The sequence below is a fragment of the Vespa mandarinia genome, chromosome 7, assembly GCF_050613455.1.
Source record: "Vespa mandarinia isolate Hongniang chromosome 7, ASM5061345v1, whole genome shotgun sequence".
Lineage (NCBI taxonomy): Eukaryota > Metazoa > Arthropoda > Insecta > Hymenoptera > Vespidae > Vespa > Vespa mandarinia.
In genome coordinates, this window is record NC_140816.1 from 5,217,231 (window position 1) to 5,239,736 (window position 22,506).

General features: G+C 30.4%; 4 protein-coding genes across 16 annotated transcripts; 2 read left to right on the forward strand and 2 right to left on the reverse strand.

Annotated features, from left to right (window-relative positions):
* Window positions 1-1,085: 1,085 nt before the first annotated feature.
* LOC118440273 (A-type potassium channel modulatory protein KCNIP2) lies at window positions 1,086-11,810 on the reverse strand. Of its 3 annotated transcripts, none has more exons than XM_035863083.2 (5): window positions 11,336-11,810; window positions 2,650-2,877; window positions 2,482-2,552; window positions 2,187-2,405; window positions 1,086-2,099 (listed from the first exon to the last, which is right to left on the reverse strand). In XM_035863083.2, exons 1-5 carry the CDS (start codon window positions 11,496-11,498, stop codon window positions 1,989-1,991), a joined length of 792 nt encoding a protein of 263 aa, XP_035718976.1. In that variant the 5' UTR covers window positions 11,499-11,810; the 3' UTR covers window positions 1,086-1,988. The 3 variants fall into 3 exon arrangements, with proteins under 3 accessions (XP_035718976.1, XP_035718978.1, XP_035718979.1); XM_035863085.2 differs by lacking the exon at window positions 11,336-11,810 and adding an exon at window positions 5,853-6,305; XM_035863086.2 differs by lacking the exon at window positions 11,336-11,810 and adding an exon at window positions 5,458-6,304.
* Window positions 7,262-10,800, forward strand: LOC118440270 (uncharacterized). Its single transcript, XM_035863073.2, has 4 exons — window positions 7,262-7,446; window positions 7,645-7,872; window positions 8,499-9,738; window positions 9,863-10,800. Exons 1-4 carry the CDS (start codon window positions 7,363-7,365, stop codon window positions 10,441-10,443), a joined length of 2,133 nt encoding a protein of 710 aa, XP_035718966.1. The 5' UTR covers window positions 7,262-7,362; the 3' UTR covers window positions 10,444-10,800.
* A 304-nt stretch (window positions 11,811-12,114) lies between the features above and the next one.
* Window positions 12,115-14,638, forward strand: mRpS26 (mitochondrial ribosomal protein S26). 2 transcript variants are annotated; one of them, XM_085658215.1, is made up of 3 exons: window positions 12,115-12,213; window positions 12,848-13,108; window positions 13,208-14,638. In XM_085658215.1, exons 2-3 carry the CDS (start codon window positions 12,864-12,866, stop codon window positions 13,638-13,640), a joined length of 678 nt encoding a protein of 225 aa, XP_085514341.1. In that variant the 5' UTR covers window positions 12,115-12,213; window positions 12,848-12,863; the 3' UTR covers window positions 13,641-14,638. The 2 variants fall into 2 exon arrangements, with proteins under 2 accessions (XP_085514341.1, XP_035718981.1); XM_035863088.2 differs by lacking the exon at window positions 12,115-12,213 and adding an exon at window positions 12,313-12,602.
* Window positions 14,626-22,002, reverse strand: Med (Smad/Smad4 homolog Medea). 10 transcript variants are annotated; one of them, XR_014982339.1, is made up of 13 exons: window positions 21,534-22,001; window positions 21,237-21,451; window positions 20,966-21,114; window positions 20,593-20,872; window positions 20,132-20,389; window positions 19,380-19,517; window positions 18,969-19,160; window positions 18,726-18,905; window positions 18,396-18,650; window positions 18,037-18,318; window positions 17,829-17,959; window positions 17,216-17,729; window positions 14,626-16,929 (listed from the first exon to the last, which is right to left on the reverse strand). XR_014982339.1 is itself a non-coding variant. In XM_035863079.2 (12 exons), exons 2-12 carry the CDS (start codon window positions 21,301-21,303, stop codon window positions 17,649-17,651), a joined length of 1,998 nt encoding a protein of 665 aa, XP_035718972.1. In that variant the 5' UTR covers window positions 21,304-21,451; window positions 21,534-22,002; the 3' UTR covers window positions 17,081-17,648. The 10 variants fall into 10 exon arrangements, 8 of the variants coding, with proteins under 8 accessions (XP_035718972.1, XP_035718973.1, XP_035718971.1 ...); XR_004837809.2 differs by lacking the exon at window positions 14,626-16,929 and adding an exon at window positions 17,081-17,134; XM_035863079.2 differs by lacking the exon at window positions 14,626-16,929 and having other exon boundaries at window positions 17,081-17,729; window positions 20,132-20,374; window positions 21,534-22,002.
* Between the last annotated feature and the right edge of the window lie 504 nt (window positions 22,003-22,506).

Genomic DNA, 22,506 nt, shown 5'->3' on the forward strand with positions numbered 1-22,506 from the left:
TCGAATTAATTTCATAAAGAATCTCTCATTAATTCATTCAGCAGAAAAATATGAAAAGTACGTAATATACCCTGCATATCGAATATATCGCATATAGAATTCTTTTTCTTATAAACTTATTTAACTTTTTTTCAACATATTTGACGATTGACATATTATATTGATATTTGATGTATCGCGTTATTTCACAAATCGAATGTACTATGCACATTGTTGCTAATTGATTTCACTAAAGAAAAAAGAGCTTTCTTTTCTTCATACTCTTAAATATTTTAAATATTAATTGTTAACTAAACAACAACGAAATATTTTTCGAAGAAAAGAAAGCTGCGAAGAAAAAAAATTCTTCATTAATTCTAATGAAATCAATTTCGAACAATATGCTATACATACGTCATATTATCGATACACCTACTAACGTTGATATAATAAACATCGTCATAATATCGATAGATTGTATTTTAAAATCTGTAAGTAAATAAATAAGGTACAGGAGAATCACACGAAGCGTTAGCTTATATTAGCTAATGCTTCATTTATTTGGTCGAGACTACCAAGGTACTATACAATATTCATTCATATTGCAAATTTCAACGTGAGACACCCAACGTAATCAGATAGCAATTACATTAATACGAATTTCATTCGAAATTCATTCGAAATGATCAAGAGATTTTAGTCACATTATGACGATGTCTCCGTTGGGATGTCTCTCATTTTTTTTCTTCACTTTATCCTTTGGATAAGACACATATGCCCGCTAATAGGTTTATAATTTTGGATAAAATCACTTATAAGTGAGGAATGTTGTTTAAAATCCGTTTAAAGATGGTCACGGAGAATTTCTCTAAGATTTCATTTTAAAATACGAATAAAGACGTTTTTTCTTTTTTTCTTTTTCATTTTAACGAGCATAACTAGCATTTAAAAGGCCCCAGGAAAAATTGTTGCATCGAAAAAATCTAATTTTCTTTTATTCATTTTGTTGTAGTTTCACCATTATTAATTTCTAAGATTATCTTCGGCGAAATCAGCTCTTTGATATCACGTACTTCCACTTTTGACGTTTTTAATATCAAAATCCGTTCGCGTTTCTTTTCTTTCTTTTTTTTTTTTTTTTCATTTTATTTTTTTGGCATTTTTCTGTCACGGTTATGCATTGGAACAGTCATTTCAAAGCTTTAAATATAAGTTAAAATTTATGAAAAAGTATAAAAATCGTACATTTGTAAATCGATGTGTAGAAAGCTAAAGAATAAATTACGTCGAACTTGATGAAAATTAGAAAAAGCGTTAAAGATATATTTCGATTTATTATAATTAATTAAGAAATAAAGTATACGATATATCGATCGATCGATATAATTAAAGTAAAATTTTAAGAAATTCGTCTACCTAAATTTTCATCGGTAATCATGAATCGTGGAAGTTACGTTAAAGTAAAATATAGTTCCTATATTTTAATAAAGTTATAAGTGTGTGACACGCTATTTGAACGATGTCCGCTGAAAGTTTCGATAATGTCAATTATCGTACTCTGACGTGGCACGGTTGAAAGACTGGGTAGGTAGGGTAGGTACATACATATTTACAAACGCGTATTGAAATAGTTTTCATAGTGTCATTATCAGGAGACGTACCATTCTATATTTCTATACCAGTGACTATTTTGAAACATTAAAAATCCATGATTTGATTGCCTTTAAGGTTTATACGATACGATCCTGTTTTTATGCTATCCCTGTTAACTCGAAATATACATTTTTTTCTAAGCATAATCTTGTTTTCTTTCTTTTTTTTCATAATATATCGAAATAGTAAGAAAGAGATTCGAAGATACAATATTATCGGAATTTAATATAGAACGGTCGTCCTCCATAAATGGAACTCATGAAACTCTTTTATACGCTGTACGTTATCGATCGCGGAAGAAAATGAAAAAGCTTTTGATAACTTAATGGAAAAGATACGAAAATAACGTTAAACTCTCACAATACTGTGTCTAGAGTGTCGAGACTTCGTAATAATTGCTCGTCCTTAGAACACCATTGCACCAATTCCTCGATAGTTACAACGCCGTCCTTGTTCGCATCCATTAGCTAAAATGTATTAATGTCTTATCATTTCGCATTGGCCCGAAAGAGAAAAATAAATCGTGAGTTACACGCATTAATTACGTAACTCACATGGAATATACGATCGACGTGTTCGCGTGCAGCCAAATGCGGCTCGACTATTTGCGGTTGAGTATAACGACCCAGCATTTCATAAATGGATCCAACGACATCCAACATTTCTTCCTTGCTGATTAATCCATCGCCATCTAGATCATATAATCCGAAAACCCACTGTAACTTCTCCTCCACCGAACCTCGAGATACTTTTGATAGAATCGTCAGGAACTCCTACGTATCGATGTATAATAAGTCCAATGATATTTATTTTAAAAAATTGCAATCTACCTGCATCGAATAATCTCACCTCGAAACTTATTTTACCGGAGTGTTTCCTCTTCATAGTGTTGAACACGTAATGAGCATACTGGCTGGCATCTGCGATCACCGAATTAAGCAAAATAACATTTTGTTATAAATAACATTGTAAGTTTTATGATCTATATGCGCTATCTTGAACATTTGAAATTCTCACCTCCCTGTGGAAAAAATTGCGAGAAGATTTGTTTGAAAGCTTCCTCGTCGACCAATCCGGAAGGACACTCTTGCTTAAATCCGCGATAGATCAATTGTATCTCCTTTCTTGAAAATCTCGTGTTAGCTGCTAAGGTTGCCAATTCCTCGGGCTTGTGACGTCCTCCCAAGGTTAAGGTGCCGCCTCCAGAACCCCCTAAAACGCCCCCGAGTTCTTCAAGTTCTCCCTCTGTAACGTTGTCAAGGGGGGCTTCACTCTTAATACTGCACCACGTGTAAAGGACGCTCCGATTCTAAGATATCTTCTTGCACTTTATTTTTTACTCAGGAGCAAACAGGGTGTGTTCTTCCTCCTCTCATTTTCTTTTGTTGTTTATTTCTTTTTTATTTTTTTCTTCCCTTCTCTTTTTTTTCTTTTTTTTTTTTACCAAGCGTAAAAAAAAGAGTGAAAGAGAGAGAGAGAGAGGAGGAAGTAACGTTTCTACTTACAAAGTGAGTCATTCTTTACGGTGCAACGAGCAGATTCGTACTGATGGCAGTGTATGCACCGTCTGCCACGTATCTATGCTGCCAAGGATTTCTACCAAAGACAGTGTGATAAAGAGCATCTACTAAAGTATTCGGAGATAAATAACAACGGGTGCAATGTATTTACAGAGCGAGTCCGTATCGAGTGCGTATTTTGACCCCCCTTCCCTTTCCTGCTCTTACCAATCCCTTATGTTAAATCTATCTAATATCAAAACGACACGCGACATTCTTACATATTTAATTTCTTTTTTTTGATCTCTTTCATATCGAAATTCCACTATTATTATTATTATTATTATTATTATTATTATAATTATTATTGATAATAATATTATTCTGATCATATTTTTGAAGATGAAAGAACGCAGATATTCGATACAGAGAGATAAAAAGAAGAAAGATAACGATGAACTCTTACGCATAAACGTCGTTGCAAATCTAAAGGTTTTCTTTTCTTTCTAAAATCGTTCCTACTGATCTAAGGGGAACTAACTTTTAAATTCATGCCGTCGAACAAACTCGTAACATATCTTTATAATAGAGTTATATCTATATATGTAATTTTGCTTGATAATTATCATTATCTCCCATTCCATCTTCGTTGTTTATTTATTTAATAACATTATGAGTTTGACTTGACGTCATGAAATTTTATAGTACGAAGCAATTACGAGTATTTACATTCGCACAGCATTTAAACTAAAGTTACGTTCGAATCTAAAAAGGTATGATAATACACACCACTGTAGTAACAACGAGAATCTACTGACAACAAGACTATTTATTTATGTTATCATCTTTCTAAAAGGGGAGGCATAAAGATAGAGAAAGAAAAAAGAGATAGAGAGAAAGGGATAGAAAGAAGTTCATATTTAAATCCACTAATCCTTTAACTCATAGGTCCTAGACACGACGTTATTCGGTACTCTCTACATTCGCATAAGTACGTTCGCCATGCAAGTGTAACATCAATTAATTTTCACATAATATATCGACATGCCTTTTCGAACTTCTTATATCACGTTAAGACTACCAACCAAACGACCGAACGAAACACGCTCAATCGATCTTCCTCGAAGGTCGAATACAACAAAAATGACTCTTAAAGGCTAATCGATTGTGTGTCCATCGTGCCTCTCATCGCGTCTACTTTTCCGAAATAACTCTTTCACGCAATTCACGTTAGCAACACGACGAGATAGGAGCTTCTCAAATTAATAGATTTCTTTGATCAATGTTTAATAATTCGACGAACTTTTATATTAATGCATCTCTTAATTTAAGTACATATTAAAAAAAAATAAGAATAAAAATATTTTAAGTATATATTTTGCATGTCATATACAAGATTTTCAAAAAAATATAATAATAATTTTCGTGGGATCAGATTATTCAAAATATTAAAGGACTTTGATCTTCATTCGATGTGATGGATTAATTTAACAAAAAAAAAAAAAAAAAAAAAGAACAAGGTGTGAAAAGGAAATATTAAAGTCATGATATATATAACAATAAGAAGGTTATTTAAAGAAATATCGAAGGTCTAGCGTCAAACGATGATTGCATTAGGGAGACTCGTTCGTGAGGATTTGCCTCTATATAAAGAGTTAATCAATGAAAAAATGGACACGTGTGTTCTCTAAAACGAGAAGAAAAATGTGAGAGAGAGAGAGAGAGAGAGAGAGAGAGAGAGAGAGAGAAAGAGAGAGAGAGAGAGAGAGAGAGAGAGAGAGAGAGAGAGAGAGAGGGAGGGAGAAAGCAAGAGAAAGAGATAGAGCTCCTGATCCCGGGCATCCGGGGTTACCATGACGACGAGTCAGCTCCTATCCCGTGACCTGCTCACGTTTTCCATCCCACTTAAGTGATCTTTATGGGAGATCGTTTCACGATCTAAATAAAAATGTAAATACGAGAGAAATAATAAAAAAATTCGCGTGACGTCGGTCGATTCGGCATATCACCTATACTACAACACTCCACCTCCCTCATCTTATTAATATTTCTACTATCGAAAGGGTGGTGTGTTTCTTTTTCTAATTTTCTAAAATTCCTAAGTGATTCAACGAAAGAGGGTAAAAGAATATAGGTATATAGAGAGAAGATTCTTTGACATTGACTGTCAAAGAACTTGCATTGTAAGTTTAAGTGGGTTTATCAAAGAGAATCAGATATAGAGAAAGAGAGAGAGAGAAAGAGAGAGAGAGGAGAGAGAGAATTGATATAGGGACAGAAGAAGAAGATCTAAGGTGAGATCTTCTACGTCGAAGGAGCCTCGCACCTTGGCGCTGCATCTCCATCGACTCTTGGCGCTGATGCACCTCGGCGAATTACGTTTGCAGCTAGTAAGAGCGAACGAAGATGAATAAGAAATAAAAGGAGGAAAAAAGGAATGAAGAGAGAGAGAAAGAGAGAGAAAGTGAAAAAAGAGAGAGAGATATGTATATTATATATATATAATGAAAAATAGGAAAAAAGGGAAGGAAAATGCGAATATGGAAAAGCTCGTTTCGTTCGTTCTCCCTTCGCGGAATAAGAAATCCTCACTCCGCGGCTTCTCGAGGACGATCATCGAGGAGGAGAGACATCGTCGAATGTCCTAGCTGCGATCGCGCACCACGCTGATAACGCACCACGGATTACGGACGATCTTGGCCCTGAGATTGGTGAACTTACGTTTCTCGCGGCTCTTACGTGCCTTCATTGGCCGTATCCGGTAGAACGTATGTAGATCGGCGAACCGATCGCTCACCGAAGAGAGAAAGAAAGATAGAGATACGAAGGAAGAGAAAGAAAAAGAGAAAGAGAAAGAGACAAATAGATAACGAAGAGCTCCCTCTTCCTCTCTCGTTAAATAATCGATTATCGTCTATATCTTTGATAATATTTCGTCGTTCTTTTCTCTTTAATTTCTTTTCCTTTCTTTCTTTCTTTCTTTCTTTCTTTCTTTCTTTTGTTCTCTCCTTCCTTCTCGCAAACAGGTTCAGGGAATTTATTGTTCGCGAATCGTTCGTCGTGGCCAACCCTCTCGTTCGATCGTCCCCCTCGTTCTCACTTGTCTTCTACGGACGCGCGACAACGATGCAACACGTCCGCCCTGTTTTCCTCCACTGATGCCTCTCTCTCTCTCTCGATCCGTTCGACGCACGAATACCGGAAAGCGCAGTCCTACCTCTCGCGCAAGTCAGTTTCCCTCTTTCTTTAGCACCTCGTTGGGCCAACCCAGTATAGGTCAACATATACATTCATATATTTCATATATGTGACAGCCGTCACACCGATGACATACGCTACTTTTTCTTTATTTTTTTATATTTTTTATTTTTTTCTTTTCTTTTTTTCTACTTCTTCTTTTTCTTCTTTTTCTTTTTCTTCTTCTTCTTTTTCTTCTTTCAATTACGTTTCATCCCTTTTATATGTTTTATCCTCGTTCACAAGAAACTTCGTATGTACCTTTTTATCGGTAAAGTCGATTTATTGATATATCGAATTTAATAATTCTTTTTCTTATTTTATGTTTCTTTTTTTATTTCCTTTTCATTTATTCTTTTCTTTTTCTTCTTTCTTTCTTTCTTACTTTTTCCAATTCAATATTTGTTATGTCTGACTAATATTAATCACTTGAGAAAAGATAAAAATTAAATGGATTTTTCTTTGTATCTATCGAATTAATTCAAAAAAATAAATTGATTTACTCAGTTTATTACGAATATATGATGATATTATTAATGGAAAATGAAAATAACCGTAATATTTAGTCTCCTTTAATCTTCCCAGATTCAATCAATGAAATAATAAAAAGTTTCTTTTGATCCTTACTGAATATCTGAAAAGAAAGCTTAAAATATATTTTCCTTCGTAATAAACTACAATAAACATAAAATATAACGATATATATATTATATCATTGTACGAGGAACTCGATCGATCAACAATACAAACGAAGAAAATTTAAATTTCGTTTTCGTCGCATAAACCACGGAAGAAATCGTGAGAGATACGACACATATAAATAAGTATGAGTACTTTCTTCTAAGATAGGAAATCGAAAATATTCGAGAGAATTGATGCGCGTTTTCCGGTAGCAGACGATTCTTACCAACTATTTGTGTACCTGTTACATCCGTAATCCGTAGAAGATCGCGCGGTTACATGGCTAAAATCTCTCGAGTCCCGGTATTTGAAAATGAACGGCAACGATATCTCAAGATTGTCATACAAGGAATTGCAAGCATTGGCTGTGAAATATCGAGTGCCAGGCAACATAAAGGTAATTAGATTATTTTCAACCGATCTCATACATTATCTTGATTTTCTAATACCAAGTAAAAGGGAAGAAATTTTTCTTCTCGATATCGATGAGTTTTTTCGCGACGTTTGAAGAAGACCGGTGTAATATTCGATCTTCGATAATTTTCTTGTGACATTAAATCGAGCTTCGAACGATCAACCGATCGTTTATCCACAGAAAGAGCTGCTTATTAAAATAATAAGGGCCGCAAGAAGCAGAGACAATGGCGAAGTCGACAGATTGTTGAGCGATTTAAAACAGACGCGGAAGAAGAGAACACGAAAGATCAAGGCCGAAAAGCTTGGTATAACCTCCACACCGATACAAAGTCCAGATAACGTCATGGCCGAAGATTATTATCATTCGCAACAGCAACAGCAGCAACAACGATCGCCTTATCAATGGGTGAGATTATATCTCTTTCCTTTTGTTTCCCTTTCTTTCTCTCTTCTTTTCATTCTCCCTGTCTTTCTTTTTTCTTTTTTTTTCTTAAGTGCGCTCGAGTCACGGTCTATCTTTCAACCCTTTACTCAATCGATTATATTACGTCGTGATCCTAACGCGATCGATGTTTTTATCGGTCAAGAATATTCCGTCGCTTAAAAGTGATCGTCATATATTCTTTCATTTACCATAGATCGTTCTTCGTGATCCATATACGTTTGTAATCAACTTTTTTCTATTTAAACATTTATTTATTCATTTTTCCAAGACATTATTTAAAACGTTTCTATATTTATAATTTTAATTATTTATAAAAAAAGAAATATATATATAATGTTATTATATGCATATTATACATATACATACATGTATACAAAAGAATTAGTAAATTTTTAATAATCAAATATTTATATTTTTAAAAACAGTAAAATAGAATAAAATTTATGTCCAATGTCCCAAAATTTGATGACATTTTCCATCTTGTAGATTAAATTTATTAGATTTAGAATATTTATATTATTATTTGTTTTTTTGTAGTATTTGTAGTATTATTTGTTCTATAATTGTTTGTGTTACATTTTTATTAGGTAGGTGCAGAAGAAGAAATTGTAAGTAGAGAGGATGACAAGATTCCACATTATGAAGAATTTAGGCAATTTTTGTTACGGAAAATACAAAGAGAATTTCAAACATATAATACACCTCATAATCCACAACACGAATCGACAATTGTGGATCTAAGAACTACGGCAAGTAGTTCTACTGCACATTCCTTTCCTGTAGATATAGTTAATTGTTCTAAGCCTAATTTGATAGGTATTAATGAATCGAATTCTTGCATATATCCTTTAACTAATCATATACAATATCATCACCTACAAAAAGATTCAAGCAAGAGTACATGTGGATCAATACTTCTTAAAAAGATGTTACAAGCTCCAGTTGGTACAAATTTAGGAGAACTTGCATCACCAGTATTTGGAGATTATAGAGTTTGGCCAGTAGAACAATATCATTCGGAAAATATATTAGATAATTCTGATACGTTAACAGCAGAATCAGTGGACAATGATAATGAAGATAATCTTGTAATCAATACAGATTGTTATGGAGTTTTAAATAATGTTAGGGATGAATATCTTTTACATGATACAAATTTTAAGAATGTACAAGATATCGATCAAATGTCTAATGTACTAACCGATCAGAATAGTAATCAATACCATTGCAATTATGCAAACAATGATTTAAAACAAAATTATCAAACTTGGACTATTACAAATGTTATGGATTCTATAGATGAAAGTTATATTGATACGGATATAAGTACTTCAAAAGTACTTCATGCTATTTATCTTGATAATCCAGTAACAAATGCAAATAATGGAAATTCAAATTATAGATATCATATTAGTGAGAATGTTTATAATGATAATCCAACAGTACTTAATATTGATTCATCTGAAGATCCTTTGTATTATTCTCCAACTATAATGTCCAATGTACAGTCTACTTCTACAGATCAAGCGTACTTGGAAAATCATAATAAATATATAGGGGAAACAAGAGAATATTTCCAGATGACTGGTTCTGCAGGTAGTATAAATTTCGCATCAGATGTACCTGCACTTAGTCAAACATTACCTAACAACATTCCATGCAATTCTGAAGTTACATATCAGTATTCTAATTTGCATGACAATCATCAATCATATGTTACGATGTCTCAAAGTTTTGAATCACGACAATCCAATGATCTTGTAACATCGCAAGATATGAATATATGTAAAGATTCTGTAACAGAGAGAGTACAGTCATGCTCTGATGGTAGGTATGCATTATTTAATAAATCTTAAATAACTTTAAAAAAAAATATTGAAATATCACACAATTCAGTTATACGTTATATATAAAAGAAACATTAAATAATATAAATTTCACACATTTTTAGGAATGTTAGATCCATTTTGGCCTAAGTGGTCCCACAAAAAATTATCAGACAATAATCTTGAAAATATTTTGAATTTTAATATATCAAAAAGAATAGATTATACGAAAATAGATCAAACATCTTGTATATATTGTTATACTGCGCCAATAGTTACACATAAAGCCGTACTGCCCACCGATGTTTGCTCTCAACAGATAAAGTTAGTCGCAGAACAGAGACACCATTCCTTCTCGCCTTACTGGCTTCTTTACAATGATAGCTCTGCCGGTATGCGCATGGCTAATATACAAAGTAACGCCGATGAATGTAGCGCAGAACAAGTATGGATGATTCGCGCTACATCGATGTCTAATAACAATTCGAATATCAAAGATTCTATAGACGAAAGTGAAGATTCGATAAATGATGTTTGGATGAATGATTACTCGAAGTATCGTATGCCTTTACAAAAAGATATAAACAGTTGCGAAGTTATAAACGCAGAAGTTTCAGAAAGTTTATTTTCTACCATACACACGGAATCAAACTTAAAAAACGAGACTATTTCTACGAGTCAAATGCAAGAGGATATAACCTATTGAATTATTTATATATAGTGATATGTGTGCCAGTGGTACATTGAATTGTATTATTATTACTAAAGAAAATATAACTTTTCACACTTTAGGTCGATTTCTTACAGAATTTCATAACGAATACGACGTATTATATCGTTAGAAAACTCTGCGTTATCCGTTTATTTACTGAAATAACGAAAAAGATGTTATTTTTAAAACACCCACAAAATTAAATTGAATGTACTACCTCCGTTGAACGTTGATAAACAAACGAAGAAATGAAAAGACTGAACTAATATGATACGTTTAATATACTTTAGGAACAAATTTAAATATATTATCATAATATATATATACATACACACATATATAAAATTATTTACTATATATATATATATATATATATATATATATATATCTTGTTGCATATATACAGATATTAAAATAAATAAAAAACGACTATAAAGATAAGAAAAATGTATACACGTTAAATGGTGAGATAATTAATTTATATCGTGAAAATAAATAATGTTTAGTTCTCACGATTACAGGTAATAGTTTAAAATTGTTATTTCGTTATTGTAATCATGAATAATTAATAATTAATACCGAAGCTATTGTATGTGTTACGTATAAACACGTTAAAATACCGCAATACAGTGTGATATATATATATATATCGTACAAGCCGGTATAGTGATATTCTAAATGACAAAATGATCGAGAAAGCAAACGTACCTGCGAAAATACCCACGATTTATGAACCAAATGTATCTCGTTATATTTTTTGAAATAAAATCAAATATACCTACATTCGAAAGTGCATTGATGAATTTTTGTCAAAATTCGTGGATACGTATAAATCGTTTGAAAAAAAAAAAGAAAGAAAAAAAAACTAAATCGTTTTACGACTCACCCGGAATGCCTTCCGCTTGAAACTGAGACCGGATGTAATTTAAAACTCTTACTGGTACAGATTCTCTTCTTCTACTTTTGTAACCCACCAATTCTGTTTCTTTATTTCGCGATGTACTTTGTTTCTCAGAAGATCTTCCCGGGGTCACAGTAACGCTATACATCTTTTCGTCATTAAATTGTCTATTTGTTAATCTATTTAACGAGAGACAGTAAATTTATTTAATAAAAATTCATTTAATCACATTCAGTGAATCACCGGTTGACTCCTCGTTGTTTCTCGTTCAGATTGTTCCAAAATGTATGAATATACAAGAATTTATTAAAATGTTAGATTTATCAACGCGTGAGAAAGACGCACTCACTGGAATAAGGTCTCAGTCTCAACTGCGTTAGGAAAAAAAAAAAGCAACGCTGAATATATACCAAAGAGCCCTGGCGCATTCGCGCTCTGAATTTAATGAGGTCCTCAAAACGTGGAGCCTAATTATTTCACTCTCGGTTATGTGCAATTCTTCTTACACATACATACGTACATGCATATATAAATATTTATATATGTATGTACGACTTTCGATGGTCGTGTACCAAAAAAACGGATATCGCTTAAATATATATATATACGTATACGCTATATGTTTTAAAATTTGGCGCTATTAACACGATGCAACTACTGCGGTATTTATTACAGATTATTTTATTTTTATAGTAAGTATAATAAAATTATATTTTGATTAAATATTTAATATTTCCATTTTTTTTTTGTAGTTTGTACTTCTTTTTTATGAATATTTAATAAAAATGGACAAAAATTCTCATTTGCTTATCTTTTGATTATAAAATGAAGTACAATCGTAAAATGCTGCAGTGTAAATTAATGTAGGTATATTAAATGCATGTGCATACATACGTAAGAAACAAATGAACGGTCGGTTTGATATGAAAAAATAAACTTAAGAAAATAACCAAATTATTAAAATAAAAATGTTAATGATAACAAGTTTATCGTTAAATAATTATATATTTATTTTATTATAAGTATAATTATGTCATGTACATCAACGTAAATTATATATTCTTATGTATGTATCTTAAATGTGAATACTCCACCATATAGATAACCAAACGTTACTTCGTAGCTTCATCTAGATAACAAAGTACATCTCTAACTTATTCCTAACCTCAAATATTCGTATTAAAGATCAAGCTTTTGTTCAATAGTCCAAATTTAATAAGTGAAATATTTATTACTGATAAAACAAAATAAGGTATCTATGCAATGAGATATTGTGTTATGCAAAATTAATTATATACTCTAAAAATTATACGTTCAATAAATATATGTTTCCGATTATTTTTAATTTAAAATTAATTGAATTAAATGTAATGTCTGGATTGTTTATTATTTTTTATTTCATATTTTTAAATCTAAATCCTTTTATTATTGCGATTAACAAATTTTTTAGTAGTCAATATGCAGCATATATTGAATAAAAATATCTCTCTTTTATAGGTAATTTATAATAAACATGTTACGAACAAAACAGATAAGTGGTGTTTGTTCATTAACATTGGGTAATTTTATAAAGTGTGAACAGTTTGAGCCAAATATAATTTATACGCAGTGCATTCGATGGAAAAGGAAACCGATTTGGTTACCAACTGCAAAGAGCAAGGTATTCAGAGTACCTCCAAGGCCAAAAATACTTATAGAAGAATATATAGAACTTAAAAGATTAAATAATAACTACAGAACAGTCATGAAATCACTTATGTAAGTTAATGCATTTTTAAATATGAAGGGGAATTAGAAAGGGAATTAATATACATTATTTTGGATATAATAGAAATTACGATATACATTTATTTATAGGCAATATTTTGAAAATGAGTTTAAGAAGAGTCAAGTCCAATTTGATGAAATAACTGTAAATAAAATAGCGGAAAAGGATTTCATACAATCTAATTTAATAAATGATGAATGGAACATGCAAATAGCCAAAATTAGAGAAGACAGATTGGCAAGAGAAAAAGAAGAAAGAAAAGAAACTATATTAAAGAAGTTATTAGAAAAAGAGGAAAGAGATAAACGGAAGGAACAAGAAATTGAAGAGCATGTTAAAAAACTTAAGGAAGAAGCACCTACTTTTATAACTGCTGCAAATATAGATAAAGCGATTGAGGAAGCATTAATAAATATTGTGAATCATGATTTTGCTATTGATTTGAAAGGAAACTGTTATACAGAACCATACACTGACAGTAAAAAAACAAATGTAAATAGTGATAATGTCGTGAGCCTATAAATAAATTAAAATTAGTTCGTAGAATACCTTTGTTTTTTTCTTCATGTATTAATGTAAAATGAATATATTTCTCTTTATCTTGATTATTGTATTTCATTTTACTTTTGGATTAAAATATACATGAATCAAGAAAGTGTTCGTAATTTTTGGAATATGTTTATTTAAAATGACCATGTATATACTATAACAAAAAATCTCTTATAAACATATTCATTCAAATTCTATGAACCTATGTATTTCAAACCATATCATTGGTTCTCTGCACACAGTCCTTTCTAGTTGCAATAACTATACATTTTATTTCAATAGTGATAATTTGCGTTCAACACAAATGGAGTAATATAATTATAACAACAATTAAATAATATATTATTATATATTCGTATCCATAAATATGTATGAATAATTAATAAGCAAAATAATTTAAAAATGTTTGCATTTAATGATTATCGCAGATATATTTTATTTTTCCTGATTTTTTATGTATTTCATGCATATCATTTTCTCAAATTTTTATATGATATTCTGCATTGAATAAGATTGTAATATAAAAACATTAATTAAATGTAATTCTGTCTGCGTAGTTTATTGTGAAGTAACAGCAAAAAATTACATCTACACTCTCTTTATATTTTGTTTATATATAATAGCATACTGTAATTATATTATTAGAATATCTTTGGCATAGAAATAAATGATCTTACTCCATAACATATTGTTAAGAAAAAAAACCTTCTGCGTATAGTGAAAAATATTTGAGATTATTTCTAAGTATACAAAAAAATACGTGTAAAAAAACTCACATAAATACAGATAGTCTAGCAAAAGATGAACTCTAATATATTAATATACTTTTATATTTATTGTATACACTTCTACCGCTTGAGAATAAGTCTTCAATCTCAGAATCATCAATGAACATAATGTCAAACTGTAAAAAATATAATCGTTTATATTATGATAAGAATAAATACAAAAGAATGACTGCATTTAATGAATTTAAAAATATTTTTCATTATTCTTCTTTTATAATAAGAAAAAACTTGCTATTAAAGGTGACATTTAATAGATTGATTTATGATCATGATTTATCTTGATAAAAAATGAAGAAAATAGCCATATAAAAGAACCTATAGTATATTATATCTCACATAAGCTTTTGCATTTAAAAATGCTACATATATTTGTGTTCGTATAAACAAATATGTTTATATGATATTAATATCGCAAAATATGTGGTATATATAAATACCAGTCTGTCTTATATCTTACCACTATTAATTCTTAAAGAATAATGTAAATTTCTATGGTATAATTTACTTTTATCTATCAACTACAATATGTCTGACATAAGAAAGGGCTATTGCACTTAGATACCAGTTCCACAATATGTTAAAAACTTGTATTCAGAAAAAGGTATCTTTACTTTAAAAATTATGCTCATTGTTCAAAATATTTTCTTGTAAAGTTATTCTGAAGTTGCTATTAAAGTTAATATACCAATGTTAATTAAGCCATGTATGATTGACATCTTCATTTATAAGTATTAAAATTAGATAAATTATTTGGTTTGCTTTAATGTGCATTGCAAAGATCTGATTGGACTTCAATCTTTACTGGTATCTTCTCATTTAATACGCATTAGTTAAGCATACTGAAGTACCATAATTAGATTTCATTTCATTCATGTTTTATGCACTTTTGTTTAAAAATATAGAATTTGTAGAAAATTCTAAATCTTATCTCTGTTTTTACTTCTGTGTATAGTATGTATGAAAATGATGGCACATGTATTCTTAATACGAAATTGGCAATAGATATACTTAAAAAATCTGCTGACTTTACGTGCACGATATATATCCCTCATTTAGCCTTGGTCAAATAACAAAGAAAACGCTTTCATATCTTAGCAATGATTTACAGTTTTTATCAAATTTTAACTTAGTTGGTAACATCATTTGCCGTTAATTCATTTGTTAACAATATATATGTACTTTTTTATTTGTAGTTCACCCATTTCTTAAATCACATTTGTTTAGTGATATTAATATTTCTACTTTTAAAATACAACACTATATATAATAAAAAGGGTTATATATTTTGCACTTATACACAAAAAGAAGCAATATATAATAACTTCATGCTTACTTTGGCGAATGATAGCTCAGTTAAACTATCAACATATAATGTCCATTAGACAGAATATTATACAAAAAGAACAAGTATTTATTAAACAATGATATCTTAATTGTTTAATGAAGAAATATAAGGTTAATATGTAAAAAGTAAACAGTCAAATAATCTCTACTCATTTACAACAAAAAAGAAAGAACTCAGCATACCTTTATAAAGCCAAAATTCAGAATATAAGTGATAAAAACAAGCCATAAACTCTTTTGCAATAAATCAGAATAAGTATATGTAATATATATGTATATATGCTTTTATGTATATATATATATATTGGTATAAAATTTGGTCAACTTCATCCTATTTGACAATACTACCATGTATTAAAATATTTTGTACGAATATATATAATAATAAAATGGCTGATAAATGGTATGTATAATTACACAACTATTACTTTATGATAGCAGCAATATCGATGCTTGTTTAAAGTGATTAAATGTACTATTACAATAATTAAATTTGCTCAAAATCAAAGATGAAACATTTACAGACTTTTTAGCAATTTCTACAGTTATTCAACATTCATATGTAGACTTACATACGTCTCACAATAATACATACAACAAAATAAAAGTAATAATAATAGTAATAATAATAGTAATGGTAGTAATAGCATTAATAATAATAGTACTAACAAGAATGATAATAACAATGATAATAATTAATAAACCCTTCAATTCTTAAAGCATAATTGTTGATGAAACGAGCATTAATATATAAAAACACTGTTACTAATAATTATAATGAAAATATTTATATAATAATTTTTTGGTTTTATACTATAAAACAGATGATTTTATAGAGGAATATTCTAATGGCACAATACCAAATTAGTGTAAAACATTAATGATTTAAAATAGCTTCCAGGTAACATGTAATAACTTAATGAGAGCTCTTCTATAATATGCTTATTATCATCATGTTTATTATTGACAATTCAGTCATATGATTTAATCAAATATGTCACATATTTTAAGTAATATTTTAGTATTGATATTACCTATTTATAGTGTATAGTTTGTACGATCGATGATTATTATATCAATTCTATGTCTCAAGGCTATCATCTGACAGGATTTTGTACGGTAGTGCACCCCTAGAATAAATCTCTGTTATGCACTCAAATGTTATCATTTCTCTTCTTTCAAATGATATATTATAAAAGTTAAGTTCCTTGTAATGTAGCAGGTTTTAACATATTTCAAAGTATATTAAATGATAAATCTCATAGAATGAGATTATGACTATTTCTTTTGAACGTATTAAACGTTTTTTTTTTTTTTTCATGCGTTTTACTCAAGCTGAAACAACTGCTTTTTGTAAATAATTTCAGCTTTTAATCAGAGAGACCAAATGTCTAATAAAATAGATTTTTATCCTACCTCTTTCTTTTCTTCTGCAGATGTATTTCGTCACAGTAAAAAATAATTTTTCGATAAAAAAAAATAATGTCTCCTTTGTTTAATTTTTGTACATTGCTGATAGTACAAGGCCGTGGCACACATTTTATTCTATATGATATACCATATATGTGTAAACTGTTGAGACGAATTTTAATTGGTACTTCAAACTCAATTTTTTTTTCCTCCAATATTTTGGTTCAATGAAATTCATATGGTAGAATTACCATGCTTTTGTGAATGCTTTCGATATTTTAATTTCATTCACTCGATTTTCATAAATTAGATCAATTTAAAATCTTAAGAATGTGTTACATATTAAACGTCCCTCTACATATATAATGCACATTTTGCACATTACATTTCTAACATTATGACCTTTTTTCTTCTTGTACATTATCGAAATGTAGTAAGATTATTCAATACCACGTGGACCATCTATTGGCATAGTATGTAACACTTCATCTAACAATTGTAGAGCTCTGTGTAAATGTACCTAAGAAGAATACAATAAATCTTTCATATTATGTATTCGTTATTGTAATACATCAGATACTTTTTATATGCTAATATTCTAAGTTAATACTTTTTATACCTCAATCCAACATGGAGTTTCCTTTATGCTTTGTCTCGGATAATCAGGACCCCATCCTTTCACGAAACTTAAACGTAAGATGCAAAGCCGTCGAAGATCATCCACTCCAATACCTGCGGCTGCACTTAAACCTATAAAAAGTTTGTTTTATAATAATAAATTTTTAAGTAAAGTATGAATTACATATATACTAAAAGCATATACCAACTTTTAGTTATAGGTGCTCCATGTGTAAGATGACCAGCAACAGCAGCTGCTTGTGCAGCAGCAGCAGCTTGAGCTGTAGCTGCCTGTCCTCTCATTTGTTTATGACACTGACGCAAATCAAACACTTTAATATATGCAGAAGGATATATCTTATGTACCGCATCTCCAGGTGCTCGACCAGCTTCTCTGTCTAAATAATAAGACTGTACAAAAACGCTATGCTCGCTTTGGCATCTTAACCACACATCTCCTTCACCTCTTAAGTCTAGCACTACTCCTTTTCCTAAAGCAGAATTAATATAATTGTTTATAAAAAAAGACTGCTCTATTGAATATTTAATATTTAAATTTAATTTATACCTATGTGAAGCCGTGCTCTTTCACTTTGTTCTGTTCTGTGCACATTACTTAATGCTCCTAAACAGAATCTATTACCACCACTTGGGTCTACATAACCATCTACCGTCACAGTTGGGCAACCACTGCTTACTTTAAAAGTTTCTCCTACTTGTGTATCTAGCTCGAAATAACCAACAGAACACCAATATTCAGGTGCTGGTTGTGTAGACAATAATCCACCAATATTTCCACCAACGTCTCCTCCATGACCAGTCCCTATTTAATAAAAAATATATTAAGAGGAAGAATTAATAAAAGAATTATTTAACATAATAATGAATATAAACTTACAGTAAGATGTAGCATGAAGATGTCTATGATCTGGAGGTTGCATACTTTGTGTGTAAGTAAGTGTATTAGCTCCTGTCCATTGTGGAGCTCCAGAATTATATGGATTTGTTGCCGTGCCAACAGTAAATCCATTTGCATGATGAAGATGCACAGGTGACACAGGAGAATTTTGACCTTCACCTGAAATAGAAATTATTCATTTTAGGATATTACTGTAAACTAATAAAATGATAAAAAATATACCCAAAGAAGCTGCCAAGGCATCAACACTTGTTGGTGGTTGATTAATATCTTGAGGTGGAGTAGTAGTTCCATAAAAAGTATCTGTTGATTGTCCTTGGGGAGGACTCAAAATCTGAGTACTGCTGCTTCCACTGCCTGCATTCAATGACTGCTGCTGGCTACCTACGGTGTGACTCATTGGATGTACTACTGCTGTAAAATCAAATGTGACTCATACACAATACACAATACAGACGAGCTAATATCATATTCGAAAGTTCACAGAGTTTTACCCAGTGCTTCTGAAATTATTAATTTGATAGAAAATTCTGCCATGTATAAAAGATTGAGTTGATTTTTATACAAAGCAAAAGCTGATTAATAAAAATAAAGTACAATAAAAGCACAAAAAGCTCTTTATCATATACGTACGATGATGTATGTTATGTGTTGAAGAGTGATGAGGTGTAGGGATCCAAGTTTGCCTAGGGCAATTACTGTCGTCCAATTTAGTGTGGGGGTTACCACTATTCCCTCCCCCACTACTGCCAAATATACCCTCACCATTAGCTGTGCAACAACAACAAAAGAAAAAGAAAATAATAAAGCCAAAATGAAATGTAAAATTGCAACATAATATAATATACCTTAAAGCAATAATTATATACTTAAAAAGGAAAAAAAACAAAGAGTAATAGCATATTTATTATTGCAATAGCAAAACTTGCAGTAAATATTTTGTGCTATGAAAGATAGTAGTTTTATATTTATTGAAACATGCCCCATATTTAACACATTAATGATACTCATTAAAAACATTTTTTTTCCACGTAAATACAAACATACTAAATGTATAAATAAATATTTATAAATGACACCAATATTAATATAATAAAAAGTATTTTGATTGTTTATATACATATATAAGTGAATCTTATTATTCAAAATATTATAGTTGCATCTCATGGAGCACTTCATTTCATTTTTATATATCTTTTCATTCATATTGCTATATTCTTATATACATACCATTTACAAGCCAGTACTAATCAAATCCATGAAATGTTTATATAATAGATATAATATATATTGATATATGAGAAAAATCAACTATATTTATTTAGATGGCACTGGCACAAAGATACAAGAAAATTAACAGCTATGTGCAAAAATGTTTTACTTACTTGGATTAGGTGGAGCTAAACCTGGTATAAAACCTTGTTGTGGTTGCGGTGTATTATTTGCTGTAGGAGGTTGCGTGGGTGGATGATGTTGTATTGTTTGATTCATTTCACCGTCAACATCCATAGCTGCTCCTATTGCTCCAGCTGCTGCTGCTCCTCCACCCCCAACAGTATATTCATCTTTCACCAATCTGCTGCCTGGTCCTACACCTACTCCCGATTGCAGTGTCAGTCCAGACAGGTCTGTAAAGAACGGGTCTGTGCGGGGGAAACCAACCCATTCCATCATACACCAAGGCCACAATAATAAATCATTTACACTTATGGTGCTACAACTGAGTTCACAAAAGCTTTTCAAGCAAATAACGTAAAAAATATAAACAACTATTATAATTACGGTGTGTGAATGCAACTTTAAAAAGATTAAGTATAGATGGACACAATAAATAGAAATAACGTACCTATGCCAGGTGAAACAACTCTTTCATAGTGATAAGGATTCACGCATACAGAATCACATTTTAAGTCAAAAGCAAATTGACAATATTTGACATGTTTTAATTCATTTTTATGTAAATCTGGCCATCTCCAGATCCGTGCATAAATGACATGTGGGAAACCTTTACGTCCAGCAACTTGCAACCTGCCATCAAGTGTTCTTTGTATGGTAACACATTTGCTGGGATGTGCTCCATTTGTAGTAATTGCTGTTATTAAGCTATCTAACTCATCTCTCTTTTCCTATAAATATGACATACATTATTAAAATTATTATCAAAAAAAAAATAAATATTATATACACAATTGTAATATTTCATTTAAAAGTATAATTACTTTAAGTTTTTTCACCAATGATTCTATAGCACGTTTACTGAATCCTTCACTTTCACCACCTTGACGATGACACATTAAAGAATGTACAATACTTAAGCATGCATCTGCGCTTGTTGGAGCGCTAGGTGTAATTCCAGTCATTTCTCTAACTACAAAAAAAGAATATACATATACACAAATATTTATATTAATATATATAAATAAATAATAGTCATAAATAAAAGTTTGTAAAGAAAAGATAAAAAAAATAAATACAAATTTTACTACTTACGCTCTGGATTAGGTTGCATTGGGGGCGAGGGATAAAGGTGACCTCCCCCGCCCGCCAATCCAACCATCTCTGTAAAAGCCGTGGTGGATATTGTACCACCGCTTAAATGCAACACTTAAATTCGTTTCTAGATACAAAGCTATTTTCTTTTGTAATTTTACCATCTAGCAACAATATTTAATCTTTGACTGATTATATACTAATATATAATCTATCTGGAAAAGAAATATTTTTAATAATGAAAAAATTATTTCATTGATATTGATATACATGAGCATGAACAAACAATAATCACACCTTTTCCCAAGCGAAATTCGACTCAATAAAATAGTTTCAAGACAGTAATACTCTTGAATACCAAAGAAACTCTTCATATATTAAAAACCATAAGTATATACGAACTTTTTTAATCTTTTATCAATAACACAAATTGTTATAGCATCAAGTTTATTACGCCTTTCTCAGTCGTATATTTGTAAAATTAGAAAGATAGATAAACATTTTTTTGATTTTGGTTTAATGTTACACTTTAACGGAGGTTAGCATGTTATATTGTGCACTTACGAACTGGCAGTTTATAGTTTGAAAAACTTCTCTCTACGAAATTTATAGTTTAAATATATATGTATCTCGCAATAGTCATGCTAGCTTTATATAAGTTTTAAATACGAATAAATAACGATTGTCGTCAATACGAACACTCCGACACTTCGACAAGACTCTACTAGGTAAAAATCAGGGTGTCCAAGCTTTATGGAACCTTAACACTGATCTCTATATGCTTGTTACAGATTTGTCACCGTAGCATATGACGGAAGTGGAAATATAACCGTCATCTTGATACGCCAATTTTATTCGCGCCAAATTTAAAAATTTCTATATTTAACTTTTATATTAATAATCAAACATTAATTTTTCTTAGATTATGTTACTTTTTCATATATATAAAACGATGTAAAATATATATCATGCAATTAGATCATGCATGAACAAATATTAGCTTTATTTTCAACTGTTAAAACATAAATCAAATTCAAGAAAAATTTTAGAAAGAAAGCGCTAGTAACAGCAGACAATGAAAAAAAAAATGAGGTCCAGTAAGATGGCGGAGATGTAACTTCCGTCAAATAATTGTGACGATATATTACTTCGTAATTTTTGTATTCTAAGAGAATGATGAACTCTCAAATTATTAATTGATAACAAAAGAGGTTTTATTAAATATATATAATAAAGCAAATTTAATATATCATGATTTGTGTTTAGATTA